Source organism: Tachypleus tridentatus, chromosome 7 (assembly GCF_004210375.1).
Source record: "Tachypleus tridentatus isolate NWPU-2018 chromosome 7, ASM421037v1, whole genome shotgun sequence".
NCBI classification, from domain to species: Eukaryota; Metazoa; Arthropoda; class Merostomata; order Xiphosura; family Limulidae; genus Tachypleus; species Tachypleus tridentatus.
In genome coordinates, this window is record NC_134831.1 from 32,759,834 (window position 1) to 32,772,555 (window position 12,722).

General features: G+C 32.4%; 1 protein-coding gene across 7 annotated transcripts in view; it reads right to left on the reverse strand.

The window, feature by feature from the left end:
* Positions 1-844: 844 nt before the first annotated feature.
* Positions 845-12,722, reverse strand: part of Zpr1 (zinc finger protein Zpr1) — a 67,765-nt gene continuing 55,887 nt past the window's right edge. For all 7 annotated transcript variants that reach the window (XM_076510957.1, XM_076510964.1, XM_076510962.1 and 4 more), the window contains 3 exons: positions 8,201-8,290; positions 6,158-6,223; positions 845-1,296 (listed from right to left, as the gene is read on the reverse strand). In XM_076510957.1, coding sequence (XP_076367072.1) covers positions 1,153-1,296; positions 6,158-6,223; positions 8,201-8,290 — 300 coding nt within the window. In that variant the 3' untranslated portion in view covers positions 845-1,152. The remainder of the gene's footprint in view (positions 1,297-6,157; positions 6,224-8,200; positions 8,291-12,722) is intronic.

Below are 12,722 nucleotides of genomic sequence, written 5' to 3' on the forward strand. Positions count from 1 at the left end.
CACTCTCAAACAGAAGTAAAATTAATTCAAAACAGAACAGGCAGTTTAATGTGGAAACATTAAACTTTTTCACTCCTCCAAGGGATCAGCACAGAAAGCCAAATGTTAATAAAGAATCAATAAATTTAACTACTGATACATACAACAAAATTAAAGCAAAATACTTTGTTTACAATTTTAGTAACTCTACACAGAAATCATGCTCTAAACACACCAAATAATTTTTTTACTAATAAAACTCACTGATGTCATAGTTATTAAAACCCTTGTTCTGTAGATATTTAGTTTCCTGCCAATATCATACTATAGTTCTGTGTAAGTTTAATACTATCCTAGGTGTTTGTTCCGAAGTATTAATAACCCATAAAACTTGTAAAATACACATACAATTTTTTGAAATAACTTATATACTGTAATTTCATGTCAAATAACTATATACATTTTCTTCTCTGGTAAATATTTTAAAGTATTTCACACACATAAAATTATGAAATCTTTTCCATAGTCCATAGAACAGCTTGTTCATAGAGGCTACTAAAGACTGGGTGGTTTTATGAAAATAAAAGACTACTATTCTTTCATCCTAAATTTAAAGTTCAGTAACAAGTTTTGTTTGTTTGTTCTTTCTATGATAGTCTTTTGGACTATCTGCAGTTTATAAAGCTCATGAACCACAACCATAACTATTCTCAATTTAATAGTCAAGTAATATTAAACAATATCATAACTTATATCCAAATTATGACCAAAACACTGAACAGTAAGTTTCTAAGAGGAAAGAAAATTAAAAAGTAAAAATTGGACCAATCACTTGTAGTTTCAAAGAAGGAAAATAACACATATACTGAAACTGCATGATTTTAATACCATGTTGTAGCCTTCAAGTTATATATACAGTGGAAACATGAAAAACACTTTAAAATAATTTACAGAAAACAATTTATAATGTCTATCAATTTTAAAAACCATTATCTAACAAAGCCCAACAATTTCAACATAAGAATGAAGAGAAACTATACAAATAAACACTTCAACCATATCAGTTGAATTTTATTTCATTATTCAGTCTTTCAGAAAAATAAAAATTGAAATGAAGTTATGTGCTAGACTGTTGCTTAGACAGTTATATTATGGTTTTTACATAACTAGTTTTTATAAACAGGTAGTTTTAGTCTCTGCTTCTTCTTCATAGTTCTCAGTCTTCATATCACTTATTCCGAGGTCATCATTTTGTTCCTTTGTCCTTTCATAATTACTAATATTTAGGTTAGGGTCAGGATCAGGAGCATATAGGTTCTGTTCAAAAAACAATAATTCATACACAGAGTTGTAATACTAACACATTCCAACACGATACCCATGCTAGTTGTATTATTAACATATTCAACACAACAAACAAGTTAGTTATAGTATTAACATATTCAACATGATGCCCACGCTAGTTGTATTAGTAACATATTTAACATGATATTCATGCTAGTTGTAGTAACATATTCAACATGATACCCATGCTACTTGTAGTAGTAACATATTAGACATAAAGTCCATGCTAGTTGTATTAATAACATACCCTAGATCTTAGCACCGTGGGCCACTCTGACACTTTTTCACGTATCATATAAAATACCATTTACTGACAGAGCTTATAAAAGCAAATGATGCTGTAACATAACCAACATAATCATTCAACGTTTTTGCATGGAAAATATCAAATGTTCTTTAAAGGTTACTGGAGGTAAGAGAAATAAATAAATCCTATCAACTGTACATCAGTCTCTCCTAAATGTGTGTGTGTGTGTGTGTGCGCGAGTCTATATATATACACACACACACACACACACACACACACACACAGATATATATCATATTACCATTATCAGTTCAGGTTATCAAATTATTGTCATGACAGATAATGTCTGTGGTAATATCATCCAACTGCACTGAAAATATCCCATCTATCAGACAAAATACAAACACCATTGTTAATCTCATCAACCATCATTAGGGGGAAAAAAACAACACAATTATTTATATAAGCATACAAAGATGAGTGTCCACACCCTGAATGTCTCAGCTTTAACTGGCCTTTCACCATCTTCAGCCAGTTCTTAAAGTAGAAATGAAGACACCCTGATACTTCTACTTATTAAACTCCCAACCTCCACCCTTACAGAAAGTATTAAATAGAACTATAAAATATTGAATAGAACTAAGCAGAAGTATATATCCAACCTTATTAAGAGTTCTCATATAGTTTCTTCTCCCAACTTCCTCTTGAAGATTTATTCAAGTATAACACAGGAACTGAAAAAATTACTTGAACAAATTGCTGTTAATTACTTGTAAGTTAAAGTAACTAACTCCCTCTTTACTTTATTAGATGTTTTTTTCAGTCAATAGTTTAGTTTGTTTATGTAAAAAATAAAGTAATGAATTTTTTTAAATTCCCATCTTTAGAGTTACTTTTCAGTTTATTTTTTAATAATAAAACATCCATAAAAATTAGTTATTACAGACTATTATGAACTATTCTAGTTGAGATATAATAACATCTTTCAGCACCACACACAGAAAAACATTGTTAGGTGTGAGCAGACTAATAATGGGAAAATTAAATTCTGTTTTATCAAAAATAGTCAACCTCACTGTATCTTCTATAAAAAAAATGTCCAAATTAAATAATTAGAATAAACCTCATTACTATTATTACTTTTCTATTGTAAGTTCTGTTGGACATATCAAGTTTGGTGTCAAATTCATATTATTTATCGATACTAAATCATTTATGTAACTGGGAATGTAAATGTATAAATTAGGATTTAAAGTCTGCTTCATAAATTAGTTTTCTTAAAAGAACAGATACAGGTTAGCTATCTTTAAAGAGAAGTTCATTCCCACTGGAATACCTACTCTTTGCTTATGTACCTTGTCATTAAGAACAAAATAACTTTTAAAAACATGGAAATGGAATACAGTTTTACCTTGAATTTTACTAACTTTAAATTTAGGCATAGTCATTTCATTATTTATAAAATTATCAAACAAACCATTGAAAACCCTGATTAAATCTTTTATGTCAGTTTTGGTACACAGTGTAGTAAAGTCACATGTTGAAATAAAGGTGGCAGTTTATGAAGGATTTATATTATTTAAGTATTCTAAAACTGGAATGTTATTTTTAATAGTTCGAAAAGAATCAAGTCCAAAAGAAAAACTGAAATTATGAATGTATATTATCTGTACAATGTAATGTGTGCAGAGTACAAAATACTAATGTGCATACTACAGTATAAGAACCTTTCCAGTGTCACAGAAGTTTTGTCAACTGACCTAAACATTAGCCCTATTCGTAATAAATATCATTTGATTCATATAAGATATCACACGAGTAGGGATATAAAGCCTAACCTGCTGTAGGAATGTTGTTCAACAAATTTCAAGGCTTGAAATTTATTTCTGAGTTTTGACCAGCAGAAGCTGCCTGTCACATTGCATGTTGAAAGGCAAATATTCAGGTACGTAAAAACAATCCTGAAACTTGCATCTTATCTGTTTTAGTATAAGGCAAATCTTTGCAAAATAAGTTAAGTAAACAAAATATAATTTGTTGAAAATCTTTACTTTCACCTGAATGATAATTTTCTTACAGTTAACATCATCACCCCCCTTTTTTATTAACAACTGACTCACTGTTTTAACAAAAATATTAAAAAAAGCAAGTTTAATTTTATTGATGAACAACTTTTAATTTTCATTATTATTAGATATTTGCAGCAGCCATTATACATGCATTGAGCTTGTTCGTATTTTTGTTGTATGCCCAAACTCTTCTCCTTGATATTTCACCATTTATTTACACAGGAAGTTTTATTTGTTTGTTTATTTTGAATTTTGTGCAAAGCTACACAAGAGCTATCTGCAATAGCTGTCCCTAATTTAACAGTGTAAGACCAGATGGAAGGTAGCTAGTCATCACCAGCCACTGCTAACTCTCGAGCAACTCTTTTATTAATGATTAGTGGGATTGAACACCACTTTATAATGCCTCCATGGCTGAAAGATAGAGCATGTTTGGTGTGATGAGGATGCACACCTAAAAACATCAGATTAAGAGTTGAGTGTCCTGACCACCTGGCTATGCTGGGCCAAATAGAAAGTTTTGAAGACTTAAGAACAAACCACAGAGCTTTAATTTTTTGTTTTATTTAATCATTTAAATTTTCTTTTTTTCACTAAAGTGTTTGCATGTTACATTATACCTGTTTGAAAGCTAAAGAAAGTTTCTTCAATGAGAAGATATCACATAAGCATATTTAGGTTTAGCAAGTACAGTAAAAACTGAATACTAGTCTATGTTATTCAAAGAATATATATAAATAAACTGGCTAACTGGTTACTATATTATTTATACATGAAAATATGGTATGTTTTGAATAAAAACATTACTAAAATCATCAGTAAAAATAAAACTTTTTTATCATTTAAATTCATGAGATAAGTAAGAGAATACTACATATTTTATCTTAAAAAAAAACAAACAGAGAAAAGGTCAAAACTGTTTTTTTTACATAAATTGTACAAATGCTGATCACCACCAGAAATAATGTTAAGGATTTTTTTTGTAAGTGACACTATCAGTTAGTCATGTTATCATTTGGTCCCCAATACAGAAAAACATTTGTCTGTTTTACATATCAACATTATTCACAGCTTTATAAAACCATGTAAAAAAACTCAATTATTTTCTTTCATTTTAACCAACAAAAATGTTACAGCATTTTATGGGTATAGAAAAACAACAAAATAGTAATAACAAATTTAATTTGACACACTCCAAATACCATAAGTTATATTAGAGGTTAGAATCTGAAGTATGATTGGTTTGATACAGTAAACAACTGCATATGTTTCTGTCTGCTGTTTAATCAATAAGTAGGGTTCCACATGATATCACTGAAAAGTATGAAATAGTGGTTTAACACAGCAACAACAGCTGCTGTCAAAATTGGCTGTATTCAGATTTGATCATGAAAAACACCTCATGTTTTCTTTGATAAACACTCATGTGTTTCTTGACTGGTAAATATTGTTCTCTTAAGGGTCTGTGTGCTAGATGGTTGCTAGTTTCAAGCCTTGCATTTCAGTGAAAGCCTCATCCACAAAAACAAATGACTTTTGACAAGTAAGTGTACAATTTCAAAAAATGAGCATGAAACTGACTCTGTACATTTTATCTTTTTATATGCCCTTCAGTCTTCACAAACTTTCAGAAATACATGCCCAACTGCAATCAAGTTGAAGTTTACACAATACAAATAAGTAATTTTAAAATTCCATAAGGACAAACATAAACACATTCAACATTACTAGTACTAAAAGCATGGGTAGCATAATACATTTGCCATACTACTAGTAATAATAACACACTGAGAATACTACCCATCCTACTGGTTATAGTAACACATTTAATATAGTACCCATATTACTGGTAATAGTAACACACTGAGTATAGTACCCACACTACTGGAAATAGTAACACACTGAGTATAGTACCCATACTACTGGTAGTAGTAACACACTGAGAGTACTACCCACAATACTGATATTATTAACACACTGAGTATGCTACCAATACTAGTGGTAGTACTAACATATTCATCATGCTAACTGTGCTACTTGCAGCAATAACATTAACAATGCTACTGGTCATAAGAATTCAATTATCATGTACATTGAAGTTTCAATCTAAATAGTCAAATTATTTTACTTCTTGCATTATAAATATAATGGCAATAATTTAACTACTTACACTTAATATACTTAAGGAAATAAAAATTATAGTATGTGATCCATTATAAAAATATTTCATTAATAGAAATCCTATAATAATAATGCTTAGAAAAGTGTGAAATACCAGATTTTAAACCAATCATTTAAACTTGTTGCTTGAGGGACAATGTGATGACAGCACAGAATAATCAAATTCACAATTAGCAAATGACAGTTATTCACAAATCTTTATCAGAAGAATAAAAAAATTCAATGATGCAGCATTTCTAAAAGTGGAATGCCAAAATCTGGAAAACAAACACGAGACTTTTCACAGAGAAGAAATATAGTTAATTTGAGAAGTAAAAAGTTATAAAATTATTTATACCTGGAGATAGCTGTTCCCACATGGATCATCGAGAATTATTGTAGCTTGCAAACGGCAGTCAATCATCTAGGGGTGAAAATAATAAACTATAGCTATCAAGCAGTTTATTCTCCTGATTCTAGTTATAACTTAATAGAAGCACTTCATGCAAAACAAAGATATAATAAAGAATAAGTAACTGAAACCTAGATATATGGATTAAAATAACAATAGCACATAAAAACAATATATATGTTTTTCCTATGAATTATAGTGAGAAACGTTCTAAGCAATGTTCTGATTAATCTAGCTGAGTTATTTCAAGCAGCTATAAAAATAAAACAAATAAAAAAAGTTACACAAGTTACTTTCAGAATAACCTTGAATCCTTCTGACTGTCTCAAATATCATGTAAATTAGCAAGGAAAAAACAACACTGTAGCAGAGGGCTGGAAAATATGGAATTTGCAGGCAAAGCTCTGAGTTAATGAGCTTCTTTCAATTTCAGAGAGAAAAATAGAATTTTCAACTTGGATACAATTTTATGCACATGTGGGCTACATGGCCAGATAGGCAGGTTTAGTAATAGTATCCTTAATTTTTAATTATTGGCTACAGAGGAAGAAAAACCAATTCTGGAAGAGCTTTGTCTAGCTCTGTAAACACAATGATAGGACTGATTGTCACATTTTAAATGCATCTATAGCATGGAGCTCATTCAGTGGTATTACATCTTCAACTTTTGACCTTTTAATCTGCAGCTTCAAGAACTAATTACAAAGCTAGGCAAACGTAATATATGTCTAAAGAAACTTTTATGTCCATTTTCCAATTAATTAGTACCAAAAAAAAATGCTGAAACTGAAAGAAAATATATGATACAAATAATTCTGAAAGTTTACTTAACTGAAGAAAACAAAATAGGCTTAGCCACTTCAAATGATACTTTTTTTTGTGAACAAATATAAATTTATTAACACACAGTACAGGCACAAGCATATGGTTTAAAATACTGGTAGTTCATATTTGAATATTAAGTGATATCAATGATTTCAATTAAAATATAAAACTTCAGCCCCTAAAGCCTAGCAAATGATACAGGAAAACGTATTTAAAATTTGGTGAAAATTACAAATACAAAGGTTTCACAAAAGAAAAACACATCTAATATGAAATTCATCTCTCATTAAGTCTATGTTTTATTGCTTTCACTTTCATTGATTCAAGCTTTATGGAATGCATGTGGACTTGTCAATATTTTAAAATTGTTCAGCAATATAATAACAATAACAGGTAGGAGTGATATCCATTTTTTCCCCAATTAGATACACATTTAATTAGATTTTCTTGTGTTTTATGGTGCATTTTTAAATAGTAACATTTATAAATTATTATCATTTTATGTTAGAGGTCTCAGAAATAGATGCACCTCTTTATTTAAATAACACTATCATTTTACTTTTAATTTTATACCTTACAAGGATGAAAAACAAAAACTTTAAAATAACTGGATGAAAACATTTCACAGAGATGAAGCCACTTACACTAACAGTTTGTAACATATCACCCATGTCTATGCCACTGTTATGGTTCTGCCTGATTACTGGGACTTTTGCAACAGACTTTCCTGAGAAATATGAACTGATCATGCATTTAAGTTTGTTTTAAAGGTTTGAGATTATGAAAAAACTCCAGCCACCACAACTGCCACTGTAAGTATTGTGAAATTATGTCACCCTTATTTCACATAAAAAGGTCTAATTATAAGAACATAAATGGCTCAGTTAAAGGTATATTTTCTTCAAACTTAATATTTATAGTGCAAAGAACTGATTTACTTGAAAACTTGAAATATGTGGCAAATGCTAAAATTAGCAGGCATATTAAAACCTGCCATGACAGAAATAATCAGGTATAGGGGTATGTATGTATGAATGTCTTCACAACAGACCCAGACTATCTATCATTTAATAAGTAACCAAAAATACATACAGACATACATATGTACCTAAGATAAAGGGCAATCATCTCCCTAACAGTAAAAATTGCATGTTACAAGTTTACCTCTTCAAGCCTTTTCAAGAATGTATCAAGCCTCTGTTTCATAGAAGTATCAGCACTGTCTCCTTGGGCAAGAGGATTGTCTGCTTTTAACTAGGATAAGAATAAGAGAAAAAAAAAATCAATTAAATATAGTCTCCACTTGCAGAATTTCATGCTGTGGTTCACCATATTTGTGAGTTTACATTTGGCATACAATTTGTGTGTGTTCAATCTACTCAAGATTAACAGTTCTCAATATGTACTTGTGGACTTTTACTTTGTATATCTGGTGGTGTTGTTAGAAAATAATACACAACACTACTTTATTATATGTCTAAAGAATCCTAGTACTAGTAAATCAAGAACCCGTACTTCTTTTCATTAAATTTATCATATATGTACCATATATCTGGTCCACAAAAATCAATGTTGATTAGAAAAAGGTATAAATTAAGTAGAATGTTACAATCTATATATAAGCAGAGATACATGTGGAATATAAAATGTACCCTAAGATTTGGAGGTGACTCTTAAAAGTAGGACCCATATTGCAGTGGGGATACACCATCTATCAGTCTTGAACTCCATTTGTCAGTCTCACATGAAGAAATTCATAAATAATAATAATTTAATAATAACAAACAGAAATTAGGAGAATGAGATGTGGATGCTAAAACTCACAAACATACACATCTATATCACCCTTCACTGCCTACAGACAGTTGTGGGAACATGACTGCTCTCTGAAGTAAAGAAGAAAAAAGTAAAAAAACAACAACATACTACCACCACATGGGGGTAAGTAAGATAAACTTAACTCCTGAAGTTGGCACTCCAGTCCCCATTATGGTGGTGGAGGCACTAATTAGTAGCTCTGTAGACAAATATAACAAAACTAAAATAAAAAAAACGTTTATACAAAATGCATAATGTCAGTACGCAAAACTGTAATATCACAGTGATAAAACAAACTAAATGTATAGTGAAGTGTTTATCAAGTAGATCAGGGGGTTCCCAACCTTTTGGCATTCGCGACCCCTTACCTAAAAGTTTGAAACCCATGTGACCTCCTACTTAGGGCTTACTATCAGCAGCTTAATTTTTCTTTTATTTTCTGTGAAGGAGAGGGAAAGAAACATCTAAAAAAAAATATTTAAAAATTCTGTAATTATTTATTAGCAAATTAAATCACATTGGTCCAATCTGAATTCACAAAAAGAACATATATTTCTTAAAATAATATTAACATAGGTTTGAACAGCTATCCAACCCAGCTAGTGAGATGGCTGATGTTGTATTTCAGCAGCAAGCTTTGAAATTCGTGGCCGAGCATTTGTTAGAGCCAGTCTCATGTCATCTCCAACATCCAATCTGTTCCCATTCTTTGTTTTTATATTGACAAGAGTGGAAAATCCTGCCTCACACAAGTAGGTAGAAGCAAATGGAACAAGGACACTTAAGCTATCATGCTGACTTTGGAGTATGACTGATACATAGCGCACCAGAACTGAGTTACGGATTTCACCTTGAAGAGATCACGAGCTGAAGAGTCGTTTCTTAGATTCAGAAATTCATCTTGGATATCATCTGGGATGCTGGATACATCAAGTTCAGTACAAAATGGGTTCCTTACCAGGTCCTCCTGTTCCTGTGATAGCTCAGGGAAGTAACGCTCGACTTCCTTTTCTAGACTGAAGATGTTCGGTAATCTCATCCTTGAGGAACTGATCCAGTTGGATCTGAGACTCATCCGTCACTCCACAAAGTTTTTCAAACATAGCGATGGTTCCAAGATTGGTTTTCCGACGCCAGTTCTGCAGTTTGGAAACAAAGGCCCGAAGACTATCTTGAAAAAGGAGAACATGTGTTTCCCTTCTTTGAAGCTACAAATTGAGCTTGTTCAGCTGGTCAAAAAATGTCGGCTAGGTACGCAACCCTTTTATTCCATGCTTCATCTTCAAAGTGAGCTACAACATATTTCCTTTCTTGAGTCTCCAGGAATAGCTTTATTTCATCTTTCATTTCAAAGACACGATTAATAACATTTCCTTTCGACAACCAACGTACTGCTGTGTAGAAGAGAAGTACTTCGTGGTCAGCATTCATGTCTTTGCATAGTTCTTTGAATAGGCAAGTGTTGAGTGCTTGAGTCTTCACATAATTTACAATTTTGATTACAGATTCAAGCACTTCCTGCAGAGAGGCAGGAAGAGTCTTACTGGCGAGAGCATATCGGTGAATAATGCAGTGGATGCCCTTTGCTTGAGGTGCTAGCTTCTTCACTCTCGACTGGAATCCTGATTTCGATCCCAGCATAGCCGGTGCCCCATCCGTACAAACCCCCACACACGTTTTCCCATTGAAGATCTTCTTGAAAAAAAGTTGAAACTTTTTCCATGACATCATCAGCTTTTGTTGTGGTTTCAAGTGCACTGCAGAATAAGAATTCATCTTTGGTGTCACCTGAATTAATGTATCTCACGAAGACAAGCAACTGAGAACATGAACTTACATCTGTTGACTCGTTGAGCTGAAAGGAGAACAAAGGGGAACCCTTGATTTCAGTCAAAACCTGTTCCTTTACATCCATAGACATTTTAGAAATGCGCCTCTGTATAGTATTATTTGACAGGGATACTTGCTGCATTTTCTTTGCACTGGCTTCTCCAAGAATAAGATTTACTGCTTTCATCATGCAGGGTTTAAGAATTGTTTCTCCAATCGTGTGAGGCTTTTTTTGTTTAGCAATTTCAAATGCAATCTCATATGAAGCTTCCACTACGGCTGCACTCTGCTGCTGAAACGACCCATTTCTATCGATTCTTTGGCTTTTAAGACACCGTTCATGCCGTTTGAAGAAATCCAAACCCTTCTTTGCGTGTTATGGATGTTTCGTCTTGAGATGACGCTTGAGTTTTGATGGTTTCATTGACTCTACACTCAGGGCAGCATGGCACAAAACACACTGTGGTTTTTTGATGCCGTCGTTGGCGAGCACAGTGGTGAAGCCAATGTTGAGGTAGCATTCTGAGTATCTGCGCCGTTTAGCCATGGACACAACTCACCTCTACTGCTTACTTATCTCCTTGTTAAAATAAAATAAAAATGTTGAATAATGAACACTTTGGCAACTGTAGATCTTAGACTGACTACTTGTGGGGGGTGCTAGTAGAGTAATGATGGGGTAAGTATTGGGAGGGAAGGGAGCGTGGCCAGTCGTGCGATTCGTTATCCACCAATTAGCAACAGACATGTGACTCACGTGTCGACAGCGAGCACACACACACTTAATCACAGCTAAACAGCCACACAAGCATACGTACATGCGCGTGCACTCACATACTCGCTACTCACTAATACACACATACATACAGTTGCAGACACATACACATTCACACAGGCACATTCACTCACAGGCACGCATACATACACCCATAATATCACCTAATGACATTGAACTAACGTAGCACACGTTTTGCTTTGCACCGAAACAAAAAAATGTGAGCATGAAAGTGTAATTGATGAAATAAAATTAATGTTATCCCAAGCTACTTCTAACAAGGCTACGCGACTCCCCTGCCAAGGCTTTGGGACCCCTTGGGGGGTCGCGACCCACTGATTGGGAAACCCTGAAGTAGATTAACAGTTAACATGAAAACAAAATGATCTAGATGAACTGTTACCTCGTGTTCAGGTTTTGATTTAAAAACAGCTTTGAAGTGACAGGTAAAAGACATTGTAGAAGTTTTTAGAAAAAATTTAAAGGGAGGAAGCAATAATATTGACTAGAAGGTATAAAATCAATAGTAGTTAATAAATACAAAATAAAAACAATTGTCACATCCCATAGACACACTCATATCTGTGCCACCAAGAAGATCATAAGTATTTTAAAATTAAATGCACCTGGAACATCATTAGTAATTTAAAATAAAATATTCCCATCTGTATTGTTGCATGTATAAACCATACATATTGTCCTCTAAGTATAGCATTGAAGACTACTTGAGGAAATGAAATATATTAAGAGAAAATAAAAAAAGTTTTATTTCTCAAAGTCACCTTACATTCAATAATCTATTGAATGTTCTTTCATTCAGAACAAAATATTTCAAATGTTGAACAATAAGCCTTCACAGATCCAAAGAACAAAAATATCATTATAATTAATAGAGTAAAATGTTTATTGAAGTATTACAGTACATAGTCACACATGGATATATACAGGCTAAGGAATGTTATGTTATAAGTCCAGAAAGCAATTCTGAAAACAACTAGATACACTTTCTACAAGATCCAAGGTCTATACAATAGCCTGATGGTACTGTTAGTAGTTCTTAAAATGTAAATATGTGACAGTGGTAAGTGAGTGCAACCTTAACGATGCATATACATTTGCAACTACTTTTTGTCCCAACTATGAAATTTTGCATTTGTTATGATACATTAGTTTCTCTTAGTTTACAGCATCATAATGTTTCAAGGTAGGGCTTACAACAAGTTTATTAATGGCCCTAGCTTTGAAACAGAAAACTGAGGATTA